We start from the raw sequence: 15,974 nt of genomic DNA on the forward strand, positions 1-15,974 counted from the left end.
TGTGGTTTTTTTTTTTTAATACATGCAAGGTGAATGAGAAATAGCAAAGACATGTCCAGTAATGGACACAATTAAAGCAGGACATGGGAAGAAAAGATAACTTCTTTTTCCTGGAGAAGATGAGCCAAATATTCACTACTTCAGAAAGGACAGAAGCCCAGCCCTTCTCTTGGAGTTTGAGACTAAGAAACTGCCTGCCTTCACTCTGTGGAATATAATTGATCCAAGAGACCCAGCACTTACCATATGAGCAGCTGGAGTCTTGGGGCTATAATGTTCCAGGTGGCCACCATTACCACCATGCAGCTTGACATTAAATAAAATTTCAAATGTAGTTCCCTATTAGGCACATTTCAAGTGCTCTATAATCGTGTGTGGCCAAAAGCTGCTTTACTATGCAGTTAAGATGTAGAAATGCCCTCTCTGGTAAGAAAAGCTGCTGGACCATGCTGCCATAAGCTTCTTTGTCTTCCCGGTGAGATTTGAGCTCTGATCTGGAGGCCTTTCTACTCTAAAACGTTTCCTACTCTGCCCTGGTTTCAGTATCTGTAGGCAAGCCATCTACAAGAACCCAGAGGTGATCAAGAAAGCAGATGCGAAACACTCAGAATAGCTGTTGTCCTGTAACTTACTCTGTGGACCAAGCTAGCCACTAACTCACAGAACTCTGCCTGCCTCTGCATCCCAACTGCTGGGATAAAAGGCATGTACCACCACTGCCTGGCCAAAGATTCTTTTTCTAATAGTTGGTTCGTAGACATCATGACAGGGAAGTCATATTACTTTGCAACAACTTTCCAGTCATCCTGTGTAGACATTACTAAGCTCTAGTCCCTCAATCTTCAGCTTTGGGCCAAGAACAGGATTCTAAATGGGAAAAGAACAGTCACATTACATAGTATCCTCAATCCTACCCAGTTATTTCTTGCTTGGGGTAATATCCTTATGTTGATTAGTTTTGTTTTGTTTTTTTTGTTTGTTTGTTTTTGTTTTGTCAAGTTAACACAAGCAAGAACCATCTGGAAAGAGGGACCATCACTTAAGAAATAGGCTTTATCATATTTGTTTGTTGGCAAGTGTCTGAGCATTTTCTTGGTTAATGATTAATGTGATGCAGCCCACTGCAGGTGGTTCCATTCCTTGGCAGGTTGTTCTCAGTTGGATAAGAAAGCAAACTGGGCAAGCCATGAAGAGCAAGCCATTAAGCAGCATTCCTCCCTAGCCTCTGCTTCAGTTCCTGCTTCTAGGTGCCTTCCCTGCTGGAGTTCCTGCCCCAATTTCATGATGGATTATAAGATAAAATAAATCCTTTCCTCCCCAAGTTGTTTCTGGTCAATGTTTTATCACAGCACTAGAGAAACAAACTAGAGCAATTTTCAAATAAGAATAAGATGGCAATGGAGCTCTCTTAAGGTTTTCCTTCTGTGAAGAGACATCATGATGCTGTTACTCTTATAAAAGAAAACAATTCATTGGAGCTGGCTTACAGGTTCAAAGGTTCAGTCCATTATCATCATGTCAAAAAGCATGGCAGCAGGCAAGCAGACATAGTGTTGGAAAACAAGCCAAGAGTTCTACATCTTGATCTACAACTGGCAGAAACAGTGAGCAAATGGGTGTGGTGAGCTTCTGAAAACTCAAAGCTTGCCTCCAGTGACATACTTCCTCCAAATGAGGCCACACTTACATCAACAAGGCCAATACTCCTATAGTGCCATTTGCTATAGGCCTCTGGGGGGCCATTTTCAGTTGTTGTTTCAGTTTGGTTTTCAAGTTAGGATGTTATTTTTGTTCCTTATGATATATGACTGACTGGGAGCTGTAGTTTGCGGTGGCTCTCCAGTAATATATATCTCTATGTTTACATATTATATACATATGTAGAATCTCTATCATTGTATCAAGACACAGAGAGAGTTTGATTCATTGATTCACTTCATAAGTTCTGTGACACTAGGGAACTCCAACTAATACAAGGGTTAGAAATATTTAACAATAGTTAGTCATTCTTGAGAAGGGAGTGGGAAGATAGGAAAAGATAGAAAAGGAAAATGCTCACAGCTCTGAATGCTAAAGGCTTTCAGCACAGGAAATAAGTTCAGTTTGATTTCTCTGGTCCCTACAGGGATGTTTTAATGAAAAGGAAATCTTTGTGGACCTCTAGGAAGTGAAGAAAAAACACTGTTGTTCTCATATCTGCAAAGTAAGTATCCACTCATCTAACTAAAAATAAAGTGTGAACATGAAACTAAATGCAAGTGTCACCAAGAAGAGACTGACACTACTGTCTAACCTAACCCTAACCCTAACCCTACCATTCAAAGTACACCCAGAGAAACACAGAACTTCTGTCTGCAGCAGGGTAGGGTCTTTCCTACCTGTTGTTTATGGAGCTGACAATGCTGTAGTCTTTCCAGATCCTTGTCTCCAGTCTTTGTGAGGTGGAAGAAAAGGAAGGAGCTGGCATTTTTGACACCCAAACAAACTTTTACATCATAATAAATCACATAGTAATTTAACCTTCCTAGCAGCCACCTGTTGCTGTGACACTATTTCACAGTTTCCCCAGGAGTTAAGGAGATTAGGGACTCAAACTGAGTAGTTCCAACTCACACACCAAGCAATACCAAGAAAGTGTGATTTCAGTAGAGTCAATGGATTCTTCAACCAGTGTTCTTTTCTTGTGTTTTGGAGAATAGAGTGTCTTTGGCTAGGACCTAATGGCTATCTTTCTCATTTCAGCTTCACCACTAATTTCTTGTGTGGGCCAGGGTGAATAATTTCATTTCTTATTCTAGAAAAGTGTGTGTTCATTTCAATTTTTTTGAAACTATAGTTTTGACATAATATCTAGATGGTTATTGACACTCTTATAAATAAGACATTTATGTTCTTTATTTAGTGTCTCACTTCCCACTGAACTGAGAGGCCATTAAGGTACTAAGAAAAATATTATTTGGGTTCTGTGTTTGTTGAAGAAACTGAAGATTGACTCTCTATTTCTGACACACCTATTTAGGATAGTTCTTTTAATCTGGATTAGCATCTGAAATAGCCTCTAGTCTATTTCAGCATTGAATATGTAATCATATAAATATGGGTGAGCAGAATTTCATCCACTTTTTGACTTACAGTGGTTTAGTTTGGAACTTTTCAACATTGCAAAGGTGCAAATGATATGTATGTTTTGGGTAGAAATTGTACTTTGAATGTTTATTTATTTTATTTATTTTTTCTGAAGTTGGAGACTAAGATAGAGACTCATACATGCCAGAGGAGCTTGTGGTGGTTTGAATATGCTTGGCCTGGAGAGTGACACTATTAGGAGGTATAGCCTTGTTGGAGTAGGTTTGACCTTTTACAGGAACTATGTTACCACCATGGTCGTGGGCTTTACAACGCCCGTCCTAGCTGCCTGGAAGCCAGTCTTCTCCTTACAGCCTTCAGATAAAGATGTAGGACTCTCAGCTCCTCCTGCAACATGCCTGCCTGGATGCTACCATGTTCCCACCTTGATGATAATGGACTGAACTTATGAACCTGTAGGCCAGCCCCAATTAAATGTTTTCCTTATAAGAGTTGTCTTGGTCATGGTATCTGTTCACAGCTGTAAAATCCTAAGACAGAGCTCTATCAAACAAAAATCTTGCATTTAATCTACTCCAAATAATAGAATTCAATCAAAAGCTACTGGACAGCCACAGCAAACCAACAGCTCCAAGTCAGTCATATATTTTGAGGAACACAAATGATATCTGCCACTCTATTGTGTTGCTGTGACTTTCAGTAGATTAGGTGAATTCAACACATTTTCAAGTTAGGATTTTTTTCAAAGCAATGATATATATTTCCAGTACACAATGACTTTATAAGTTAGGGAGCATCTATCTGCCAAACAATATTTCCTCCGCGTACTCACTCATTCAATTTTAAAGAATCTAATCCTTAACCTTGAAGACCTTTCATTCCCCTTTCCAGCCCATCTTGAGAGATGGATGCCAATTTAACTATATATATATATATTATTCAATTGTATTTTGTCACCTTTTGCCATATTTCTATCCCTCAAAACACTAGGGTTGAAGATGAGGATCAGTTGTAGAAAGGATTCTTAACATGTTTGTCACATGTAAGATCCTGGTTGTAATACTCTCTGCCATACACATAAGTTAACTTTTCATGTTATTGACATTTTTTATAAATAGATTCATGTCATATATATTCTGCCCATCACACCATGCCATTTATATTTCTTGAGAATTACTGATGCTTCTTAGAGTTCTTTTACAGTTGTGTAGGGCCTTGCTGTGTGCTTAGACCTGTCCATTGTCCATTCCTTGTCCATTCCACTCTTTGTTCCTCCAGGACATGGAAGGAATTTTCTGTTTTTCTCTTTCTGTAAGCTATTATACAGAAAATATCTTACAAGAGTCCCATAGTTTGAAAGTTTTTCTGAAATCAACAATATTTTTCTTGAATTGTATATATATATATATATACTGGAATAGTAGCTGAGAGTTTACATCGTGATCTGATAAAACAGGCAGCAGAAAGGGGTGGTAGTGGGGCTGACGTCAGCTTTTGAAATCTCAAGGCCTCTCTCAGTGATGTCCCTCTTCTAATGAGGTCACTCCTACCCGAACAAGGCTTTTTATTTTTTAAGCCTCCCAAACAGTTCCATTCACTATAGGCTAAACATTCAAAAATATAAACCTATGGGAACCATTCCCACTCAAACCAACAAGATGCAATCCATTCCTGGCACTGGGTGTTTTACTTGGTGTTGTAAGAACAGCTTTCCAAAGTGAGTATATCAACCACACTCCCTATGCTCATGTGTAGTTGGCCAACACAAAGCACAACTCCATGGAATAGTTTTCTTTTTTTAATGGCAAAACTATAGCTCTATTTTACACAGTATCAATTTTGAATTGTTTAGATGTTGTAGTGTTTACGGATCACTAGCATTTGTTTCCTTGGAAAGGCCCACAGACTTTTGTTTTCTAATGGGTTTTCCGTGCTTCCTCAGTTCTTCCTGATTCTCAATTCTGCTTCTTCTGGGCTACAGTGGTGAATCTCTCCTGTGCATCTCCTGCTTTTTGTAGCCACAGTGAGTTACAGATCCCCTCTTTGCAGTCTTGTGGGGGACTTGAGAATTAATTCCTTGCCTGAGAAAAACCTTCCTTGAGGGGGGAACATAGTATCCTGTTTGCTCTTCTAACTCTTAAACTGTTGTTTGTGCATTTTACAATTGATCCATCTGGAATTGTACTTTTGGGTATGAGAAACAAGGACCTGATTATATAGATTCACACAGCTGCCTTTGTTAAACGCACCATTTGGTCCCGAGTTGTTTCCTGCTGTTAGCCAGCTGTTTGTACTCCTGAGCAGGCATGTACTCCCATAGCTCATACAATAACCTTGCTGGTAAGAAAATGCCCTTCTTTCAGGTTCATCACACTCACCCTTGTATTTCACCCCAAAACATTCCCCATTTGTCAAGTCCCATAAAAGAGTCTTCTATGGATTTGATTAGATGTATAGGCAGCTTTGAAAAAGCCTGAAGTTATTACCTCTCAGACTGGCTCCTGGCTCCTTGTTTGCATCTTTATTCTTGAATGTCACAGTCCACAGTGTTCTGTCACTGCACTGACTCTATGCTACTTTTTGATGTATTTATTTATTTTATGTGTATGAGTGTTTTGCCTGCATGCACACATGTCTACCTGCCATGTGTGTATAGGGCCCACAAATGCTTTTGGACCCCTGGAACTGGAATGACAAACAGTCGTGAGGCACTATATGGATGGTAAGAATGGAACCTTGGTCCTCTGGAAGAGTAACCAGTTCTCCTAATCCCTGAGTCCTCTCCCCAGCCCTGTACAAACTGTTGATGCTCTGGTTACCTAAAAGATTAGGTTTCAGTACTAATGAGATACCTCAGTTGGTAGTTATTTGCCAGCAAATCTGATGACCTGCGTTTGATCACTGGAACCCACTTTGTAGGAGAAAACAAACTCCCTGAAAATTGTCTTCTAACCTCCACATATACAACATGTGCATGCACACCACACACACAAGCAGGCCACATAAAAGTTTTGAGATTACGGTTGGTTTTTATTTTTTAATTCTCTGTTTTCTGGAATAGAGTTGCAACATCACATGTATTACGATTCTCATTGCTGTGATGAGACATCATGACCAAGCAACTTGGGTAGAAAATGGTTTAATTCTGATTACAGTCACATTCACAATCCATCACTGAGGCAACTCAAAGAGGCAGGAGCCTGGAGGCCATGACTGAGTGCTACTTACTGGTTTGCTTCTGATAGTTTGCTAAGTCTGTCTCCCTTAAGCATCTGGGAACACCTGACCAGGGGGTGGCACTGCCCACAATGACCTGGACCCTCCCACATCAATCATCAATCAAGAAAATGCACCACGAGCTTGCCTATAGGAGGATTTTTTAAACAGAGTCCCTTTTCCCAAATAACTCTGCTTGTGGAACATTGACATAAAAGAAGCCAGTACTTCACTGTTCTGAAGGCTTTAGCAGAAAAGGCGTATAAGACTGGATAATTTCTTTGGGGGAAAGATATATTTTCTTCTAAAGAAAAATGTATTGAGTTTCTTTGCTGTGCTTGGCTTACTTGCACTTTTTCCTCTTGGTTCAATTCAGAAAACATGTATTTTTCAAAGAATGAAGCTATTTGGCCGATATCCACACTTACTGTGCAAGTTGCTTTGGATTTCCTACCATCTATCAGCTCTCTGCAAATTCTGTAATTTCAGCGTTGTAACTTCCTACCTTTGTTATGGTCATGGTTTCACTAAACAGCTTTGGGTCTGTAAGTCTATTTGGTTTGTTTCATCCATGCGTGCTTCTTTCCTTCAGCTTCGACTGGGAGAGGCTATTCTGCTATTATTTATCTATATTTTTGACAGACATGTGAATTCATCATTTTTTTTTGTCTTTGTGCTGGCATCTTGGAATAAGAGAAAGATAACTGGCTTTTTAGATCCACTTTATATCCCTGTAGTTGGTTATGACATGATAGAGTTTGTTTTTGTTTTGTTTTTTTTTTCTGTTCCTTCAATATTTTTTTGGTCATAGATTCTATTATATATTACTTAAAATTGTGTAATTTTTTGTATTGACTTCCAACTTAAGGGCTTTCAGTCCTCAATTTTGCTCTCAAGAATTAATGTTTGGTTCTTTGTATGACCAGTTCCTTCATTCAACAAGTATTGAGCACCTGTGTGGCCAGGGATAGTGCTTAAGTTACATTAGTGAACAAACTAGGCCAAGGAGCAGTGTTTTTTCCAGTGCATGTTCTGGTGTCAATTCTTGGGAGATATCTCATGTGTAATAGAATGTAATAGAGTTCACATTATTTGCTGGTTGCTCTTGTTCTACGTATGACCACTAAGCCGAGATTGCTTAGTACGTAACTCATCTATCAATCATATCTTATCATATCAACTTCTATAGAGTTATGTTTAAAGTCCCTGCTCGGATTGTGGGTTTATCTTCCTCTTCTATTTTTAATTATTATCTAGAAGGCAAATCATCTGAAGAACAAGAAACTATGATCAAATTAAGACACGCTTTATCATACTTCGTAGCTAGGATAGATCAAGGACTCCAGAGTGAAATGTTGGATGGTTACTGTCTGTTTTCCTAGCAGTCTCAAGTTGTAACTAAGACACTAATTGTTAGGGAAAAGATGAAGAGAGTGGGAGGGATATGCTCCATGGAAGTGTGGCGAGGCAAGGGGGCAGGGGAATGTCTGTGGGGGACCCATGTGGGGATCAGCCACATAAGAAGGTAAACTGTAGAGTTTATTCAGGGCATGGGCAGGAGAGTTAAAGAGGATAGTAGTGGGAAGGAGTGAGGGAGGAAGGGAGACAGAAAGGGAGAGAAGAAGAAGAGTAGAGAAGTAGAGGCCATGACCAGGTAACTGTGGGGCAGAGCATACCTGGCTATTGCCGGGTATCTGTGGGATGGGGTTTACAGATTCCCAGCACGAATCTCTTTTCATCCTGTGAGAAATGCCCTTTATCTTATTCTAACCTCATTACTAGGTTTTCTTCTTTTGAATCAGAAGCACATTGCACTACAGCTAGCCACCGGAGTGCCCGAGACATACAATCAAACCCTGTCCATGGACCTAGGACTCACATACTTGCTTTGGTTACCTTGCTTTCCAGGGTGCCGAGTCAGGTTATACTACTGGGTTATTTCTAGCTGGCAGTTCATCAAAAACATTTTTTTTTCTCCTGTGATATTAACTCATCTAAAGATTTTCTATTTCTCATTTCTCTCCATATACCACATAAACTTCATTTCTTTTAGTTTGAAAAATAAGTTTTATGCTTCCTTGAATTTACCATATTGAAAACAAAGTTTATTTAAAATATCACAAAGTTTTATTACTTGCCAGAATCATTGCTAGAAGCCATGGGAACTCACAATGAGGTAGGACACACACTTCTTCTGTGAGGTTGCAATACAGTATAGGGTAGGTCATTCTAGTAAATGTACATAGCTCAAGGGTGATGAGACAAGGGGAAGGGGACAGTTCACTTGGCCAAATGACAGGCAATCAGGGAAGGCTTCCAAAAGAAAGTGACACTTGAGCTGCATCTTGAAATAGACACTGATCAAGAAAAGTATATCAAACACACACACACACACACACAACACAAATGGAAAGAAGATGATTTTTTCATACATATTAATCGTGTCAGGGGTGGTCATCCAGTCACTGGTCACCATTCCCTCCATTGCTGTTTCATCTTTATTCATCCCTGCAAATCTTGTAGGCAAGACAAAATGTGGATCTAAGGTTTTGTGGTTGGTTGGTGTCGCTATCCCTCTATTGGAAAATTTCTGGTTACAGGAGATGGGCCATTTCAGGTGCCATAACTGTCCTTGCTAGAAATCTTAGCTAGAATCACTCTCATAGATTCCTGGGGATTTCCATTGTTCCATATTTCTAGCTCATCCCAAACTATGCATAAAAAGCCACAAGAAACCTACTTTATAAGATAATTTTAAAATAAGATAAAAAATGTTTGAGCTGCTTCCAGAAGCCCTTTTGGATTATGCCCAGTGTGATGACTGTCACCACACTAGGATCACTGGGATGGTTCTGAACATGTGAGAAGAGCCCTCTCAATTGTGGCTTGGACCATTCCTGGTGGGGAGGATCATCATGTGTCATATAGAGTGCAGAAAGGAAGCTAAGTGTGCCTTGATTACTCTCTGCTTCTCATCATTAGGTGCAACGGGACAGCTTGTTCAGGCTCCCGCCGCTGTGACTTTCCTGCCATGGTAGACTATAATGTGGACCTATGAGCTAGAAAAGAAAGCTTTTCTCCCTGAGATTGCCATTGTCGGGCATTGCTATTACAATAATGTCACTTTGGTTAGAAAAGCATATGCTTGCAATCGGTCATGGCTACTCTGAAGGCTCACAGCAGGTCCAAGTGCTGAAAGAAACTGAGTGGCCCAGCCATGCTCTCAACAGGACACCACCCACACACCCCAAAGGCTGGGGAACCACCCTAGAGGGTCCAGGGAGAATGAGAGCTGGAGAAAGGGATAGCGTGCTACGGATCATTGTCTTCTCAGCAGTCTTGAACTCTCATCAACTGTGAAGAGCTAGCCCATCGACACTGCGGCAGGGAGAGGGGACAATCACCAGGCCCATCTTCCCATGACATCATTTGCTTAACGGTTGTTCGCATTTTGTTCAGTGGTCTAGCCACTGGTGAAGCTGCCCATGTTCCTGTATGTAACTGTAATGAAATTCTGAGTCACAAAGACAAAATAAGGGGCAACTGATTGACAGAGAAAAGGTGGTTGGGGGAGTTATGCAGGACAAATATAACCAAAATATGCGGTATACACGTATAAGGACATTAAAAATGAAAAACCCAGTAGCAAGGGTGAGCTCTCTCTCCACAGGTCGTTGGCCAAAAGGCCTCTGATGTACCTATAAACAATTCAAGTCATTGTCCCCGATACTGGCTGCATACGTTATGGTAAGACCCTATTACTGAACATAATATATTCTTTGGTTGAAGACATGCTGAAATCAAGTTGCAACTGAGCTCAAAGCTTCTTCCTACTGGTGGGATCATGTGGTGCTGGAAGGAGCTATGCAGGTTCCTAGCCGGGTGCTGTCCATGGTTCCGTGTATGCCCACAGACACCGTTATCGACAGTATTGATCTGTGGGGCATGATGCACCCGGTGGTTCAACAGTGTTGGACTGCTAACTGCTTTCTGATGAGACTGGCAACCTGCTTCATATGCGTGGTGCTGCAAACCTGGTTAGAAGCCATAGCTCTGAAGAACTTGGGCTCTTATGGGGAAGCCCTTGCTAGAAGGACAGGATGTAGCTGTCAATTTGCCCTCGAGTATTATACCCATAGATTAATGCTGCTGTCAGCAAAGCTTCCTTTTGCGCTGGCTGTAGGTACTGCAGAAGCTCACAGCGGCTGGTGTACAGACCAGCTGGTGGGTGCTAAGCTCTAAATAGAGCATCTATATCCCCCTTCCAAGCTGAGGAAAAACATGAAACGGGATAGGGTACAAAGGCTGTAAGAGACAGAAGGAGGGGTACGATGTGAAACACAATCTTTGGGACCTAGCAAGGTTGCTGTAATCTTCAACCTTTGGCAGTTATCACTGAAAAAGCCCACACGACTGGACCCATCAACAGTGTCAGAGGGTGGGACGGCAAGGCTCACAGGGCCCACCTCTCCTGGTTACTACTATAGGCAATTAACACTAGGTAGGGGAGGGGCTTCATGAAGATCTACAGGCAGTTAATAGGCTGCCAGAGGGACACTTTATTCAGCCTTTAGCCACTGGTAAACAGCCTCTGCTTCTGTAACCAACCACTCACCCATGTGCCTGCAAACCTTTAACAACCCTAAATAAGTCTGCTGGGACACACATGCATTCCAGTGTGCAAACACTCACACATGCATGTGAACACACACACACACACACACACACACACACACACACACACGAAAAAGACATAAATGAAGGGTATTCTTTGGGAATAAGAATGGGAATAGTGAGAGTGGGAGAGGACAAGAGAAGGCAACAGAGGGGTGAAAGTGACCCAAATGTCTTCATGTATGAAAATGCCACAATGAAGGCCATCATAAATAACTACACTAAATCCTGGGGTCCCCATCTTACATCAGCCAAGTGAGAAGCTTGACAAACTTCCAGACTTTCTGGGTACTTCTGAAGGCCACTTGCTTGTGAATTAGCACATCAGAGCACCATTCTCCAAAGATGTCAGAATCAAAAGTTCAGCTTTGTTAGAAAGTCAGTTCTAAGCTGGGTGGTGGTGAGACAAGCCTTTAATCCCATCAGACTGAGGCAGTCAAATCTCAGAGTTCCAGGCCAGACTGGTCTATAGACCAGTGCCAGAGCTACGCACACAGAAACTGTGCTGGGAAACAAAGAAAGAATAGGGAAACAAAGAAAGAAATCTAACAACAAAGCAACAAAAAAAGTTAGTCTATTAGCTCTGTATGTGTGAATTCAGAAAGCACTGCTGTCCTTCCAAGCAGCAGAAGCACTAAGACACAAACGTGGGACCGGACCGTACTTGGGGGGATCTTTTACAACCAATTGTCTCTGGTATCCTGTATGGGAAAAGCTGTCGGCAGCTCTGTAGTTGAACCAATGCATGTGTCACTTGATGAAAAGGACAAAGGAAAGTGTGGCTTTGACCATAAGCACCTTAACATTCTGGATGATTCTAGCCCCTCCCATCAGCGATGAGCCCCAGGGCTGTCATTTTCCCCTTGGAGCGAGGACAAAAAGATGATGCAGACCAGCTCACGGCCATCTGACCGTGGACACGGAGGACAGCAGCAGGCAGAGAAAGCACTTGGCACATTTTTCATCGTTTTTTATTGAACATATATAGTACATGTAAACAAGAGGCATAAAATTCATAAAAATACAATAGTCCTTGCAGGCTGGGTTTCTTCCAGACACATCCTCTGTTCTCCCCTTCCTGCTGGCCTGCTAGAACAGCACACACGCTCTGCCAGGCATTTCAGAAGGTTATCTTTTAATGGACACATTACCCAGCTTATGTTTTAATGTCACAATAATAACTATTCGATTGCCTTCTGTCTTTCCTTTCCTCACACTAAAGCAAAAATATCTGTAAATGCTAAAAATATGCAAAATACTGAGCTTTAATACTGCATTGTCAGCTACATAAAATCTATTACTGCTCCACGTTGCCATAAAAGTGTTTACGCCGCAGAGCACTAGCTGCTACTAGATGTGCTGGAGGCTAAGTTTGCAGTGGACCCCAAGGCCTCAGTTCCAAGCTGACTTGCCTAAAACACAAGCAGAGCTTGCTGGTGGAGTTACATTAAGACATACTGTTACAAAAGGTTTCTGGAAACAAAAAAAAAAAAAAAAAAAAAAAAAACTAATTTAGACTACTTTTAATGTTTCCCAGCATGTGAACTGGCTCTAATAGTATTTTAATGTTTTGTTTCTCTGTACAAAATTTCCAATCATTACAAGTGAACTTATTATGAAGGGAACTGTTAGAGGGTAAGGACAGAAAATAACTTTAAAAGGGTGATTAAAAAATCCGAACTGCAGTATCCACACAGCAGCCATGTTGGGTTGCAGAATGGCCACGCAGGAGGCAGGGCATGTGTCCTCTGCACCCTTGCCTGTCCCTTTCTTTCCATTCCCTTACATTACCACATCATCACTCAACAACCCCAAACCATGACCTCCAGCTGCTCCCCAGGCTCCCCCAGTTTCTGAGTTGGTAAAAGCTTATGAAATAAAACTAAGCATCAGATGAGGAAGCTTGGCCACAGTCTGCCACAGTGGGGATGGCAGTACCCGGGCAGCCTCAGAAAGAAGACCCTGGCTGGTGAGGCTGGCTCCTTACTGAGGGTACGCTCCTCAGTCGCAAGTGCTGTCTTTGTAGGTATGACCAATGCCTCCTGCACCAGACAAGCTTGTCCTTGGGCTCTGGGAAGAAGTCAGAAAGAGAACATCTCTTCTGTGGCTGACAGGAGTGGGCACCAGAAGCCATCCCTGAGGTCTCAAGGACAATCCACACTGAGGTTAATCTGCCTGTGGTTAATAAAGAGAAGACTGTATAATTAAATGTATAGTCAGCCATGGTCAGTTTGTTTAGAATTTAAAGCCTCAAAACCATTTCTTACAACAATGAAGATTATGGTTTTGAAGTATCTCATTTCAACAAATTAACTTCTAAGAAACAAAATTTGTATAAGAAATTCAATGCACGTTTGGGAAATTTTTAAAAAAGTCAAACAACAACAAAAACAAAAAGTAAAACAGAACAACAACAAAAAAAAAAAAAAAAAAAGAAAGAAAGAAACACTGGGGAAGACCTAGGATACACACTCCTCACGCTGATTTTTTTTTTTTTTTTTTTTTTTGAGGCAAAATTATAAGGCTTAAGGCTTTGTCTTATTAAAGACAGGCAATTTTGAAAGCAAAATAAAAAACTCTATTCATTTACATTTTGACAGAAGTTACTTAGGTTTTATTTTATCTTGATAGTGAAAGTGAAATCAGCATAAGCTACAGTCCACCATTAGCTATGCTTTTTTCCCTATATATATCAAGCTATAGACGCATCTTATTTGGGGTTGTCCAAATAGTTTTTCCTAAAAGTGTGATTAAATTATACAAATTTTTAAATGAATTAAAGGTATTAAAATATATTTTGATTAATACTAAAAATGAGAAAAATACTCAATTACTAATTTTTTAACCAAGAACAAGCACTTGCTAATCAACCTAAAGACAAGATAGCATTTATGTGGAAAAGAAGCCAGTCTGTGTGGGGAGAAACACAATACCACATGGCTGGGAACTGAAGGAGCTGGTCCTCGCCACCATACCCAGGAGTCTGGGTAACAACAGGCAGGAAACACTTGATTCACAAGAGCAACACAACAAAAAGAGCACCCGGAAGTGAGGTGAACAGGCGACCCACACACCAACTATGCCTGGACTGAGAGCTGAGAGGACTTAGAAGAGCAGTGTCACAGACTCACTCAAGTGTTCACAGATCAGACCAGGAGGTACAAAGGAAGCAAGGGTGGTAACAGGCCCTAAACAGTCCAGAAGTGACTATGGTTTTATATCCGTCCCGACCCATGATGCATTTCTCCACAGATGGCTTTGTTCACCGTAACACAAATATTTAAACCAAGTACAAGCATATACTCATTTGCATAGCAAATTTTAACAGGTGCACTGAAACAGTAACTAAACGATCTGGTGTAAGTAATTTTTACAATCAGACAGGCAAATTGACCAAATCAAATGTTTGCCATTTGAAAAGTTACTTTCAAAGACTTTTAAAAGGGTTGCAATCTGAGTTAATGGCAAAGCAGTAAAGCCATTACTGATGCGGTCTCTGGCAGGGGCATGTGCAGTCAGTGTCTGGTAACTTCTAGGACTTTGTAAACACTGTTCTGGAACACTGTGGTAAAGTGAGGCTTGGAATCCTTCACCAAGATGTTACACAGGGGTGTTTTCCCAGCATTGGCCGGATCCTCCACATCCCAGATTTCAGGCATGCTGCACCCAGGCCTAGAGAAGTGAACGCACATGTTAGAGTCAATGCACATTACCCAAGTGCAGACAGCACAGCAGTGTCTACACTTCTCTCATCCCACCTCTCCTACTTCCATTAATTGACAAAGTTCTTAAACCACTCAAGAGTTGCTTTTATTTTTGTAATCTGCCATAGTTCTGCTTTAGGACAATGGGAACACAGTGACAGTGTCAGGGAGTATAAGGAGAGAGGCAGAGAATGTGTGTGCACAGAGACGAGACAAGACAGCTGAGCCACTGATATGCTCTGCCTCTGCTACTCCTCAGGAATGTGCTTAGAGGTTTCCACTTTACACAGAGGGAAGACGCCCACAGCACAGGCTTGCCCCTCTGTGCAGACTGAGGACAATCAGATAGTTACAGCACCAGGCTCAGCGTGCAACAGTATTACTTTTAACAATTATGAAATTCCCATAGTTCACGGGGAAGGTGTACCCATTATACTCTATAATGAGTCAATTTAAAAGAAAGTCTTATTGTGTTTGTATGGGCGGAACACGGCAGAGAAACTGCCAATATGGCTGCTCCAACGTATGGTTACCATTTTTATTGTAGGTAAAAGAGAAAAATATCCAGAGTTCAGAGCAGAGAGGGGGGAGGAAGAGAGGGAGGGAGGGAAATAGAGACAAAGAGACAGACAGACAGAGGGGGGGGGGCAGACTGGAAATGGCCAGGGCTGTCTGCCAGAGAAGAAAGACTAGCAGGAGACAGGAGTGACAGAGCTGGGGCGGAGGTGAGAAAGGCCAGTGTTAGTGACTTGGGAATGTATAACAAATACTTATGAGAGGGCACGGAGAGATACGGAGGCCCAGAATGGACTTTGACACTCAACAACTTGTGCATGACAACGGAACCGTATGTCCCTTCTTATGAGGGCAAGGAAAAGGACTCCTTATGACACTTGTGATCGATGGGAACCAGTTTCACAAGTTCCTGAGGACTGCTGGATTTATCTAACCCCCAGAAGACCTCCTATAATCCAGCTTGAGCGTTTCTACGTAAAAGTTCATAAAAACATTCAGTTTTTGTCCACATGGTGAAGAATTTAAGGAATGATCACACCATTAAGCCCTTAGGAGATCTGGATGCATGAGCGGCATGTGAGGCCAGCATACGTAGGCACACACGCTCACACACACTTGCTCAGCACTAGACTTGAGCTCTGTTCACATGCCCTGCTCTGACACACTTTTATTTTCCATTCTTTGCAGTAAGTAAGCTGCAGGTTGTCTCTGGCCAAGCTAAGTGATGTAGACTGAAGGCAGACAGAATAAGAGAAAACCCCAATACCGGATGAACCG

The 15,974-nt window shown here is 41.5% G+C and overlaps 1 protein-coding gene across 1 annotated transcript in view; it reads right to left on the bottom strand.

The window, feature by feature from the left end:
• Positions 1–11,951: 11,951 nt before the first annotated feature.
• The window catches only part of DPY19L1 (dpy-19 like C-mannosyltransferase 1), a gene marked incomplete at its 5' end in the record, with an annotated part of 83,615 nt that continues 79,592 nt past the window's right edge, over positions 11,952–15,974 (bottom strand). The window contains one exon of the mRNA XM_080929819.1: positions 11,952–14,649. Coding sequence (XP_080785945.1) covers positions 14,493–14,649 — 157 coding nt within the window. The 3' untranslated portion in view covers positions 11,952–14,492. The remainder of the gene's footprint in view (positions 14,650–15,974) is intronic.

Source organism: Micromys minutus (assembly GCF_963924665.1).
Source record: "Micromys minutus genome assembly, chromosome: 16".
In the NCBI taxonomy this organism is placed as follows: domain Eukaryota; kingdom Metazoa; phylum Chordata; class Mammalia; order Rodentia; family Muridae; genus Micromys; species Micromys minutus.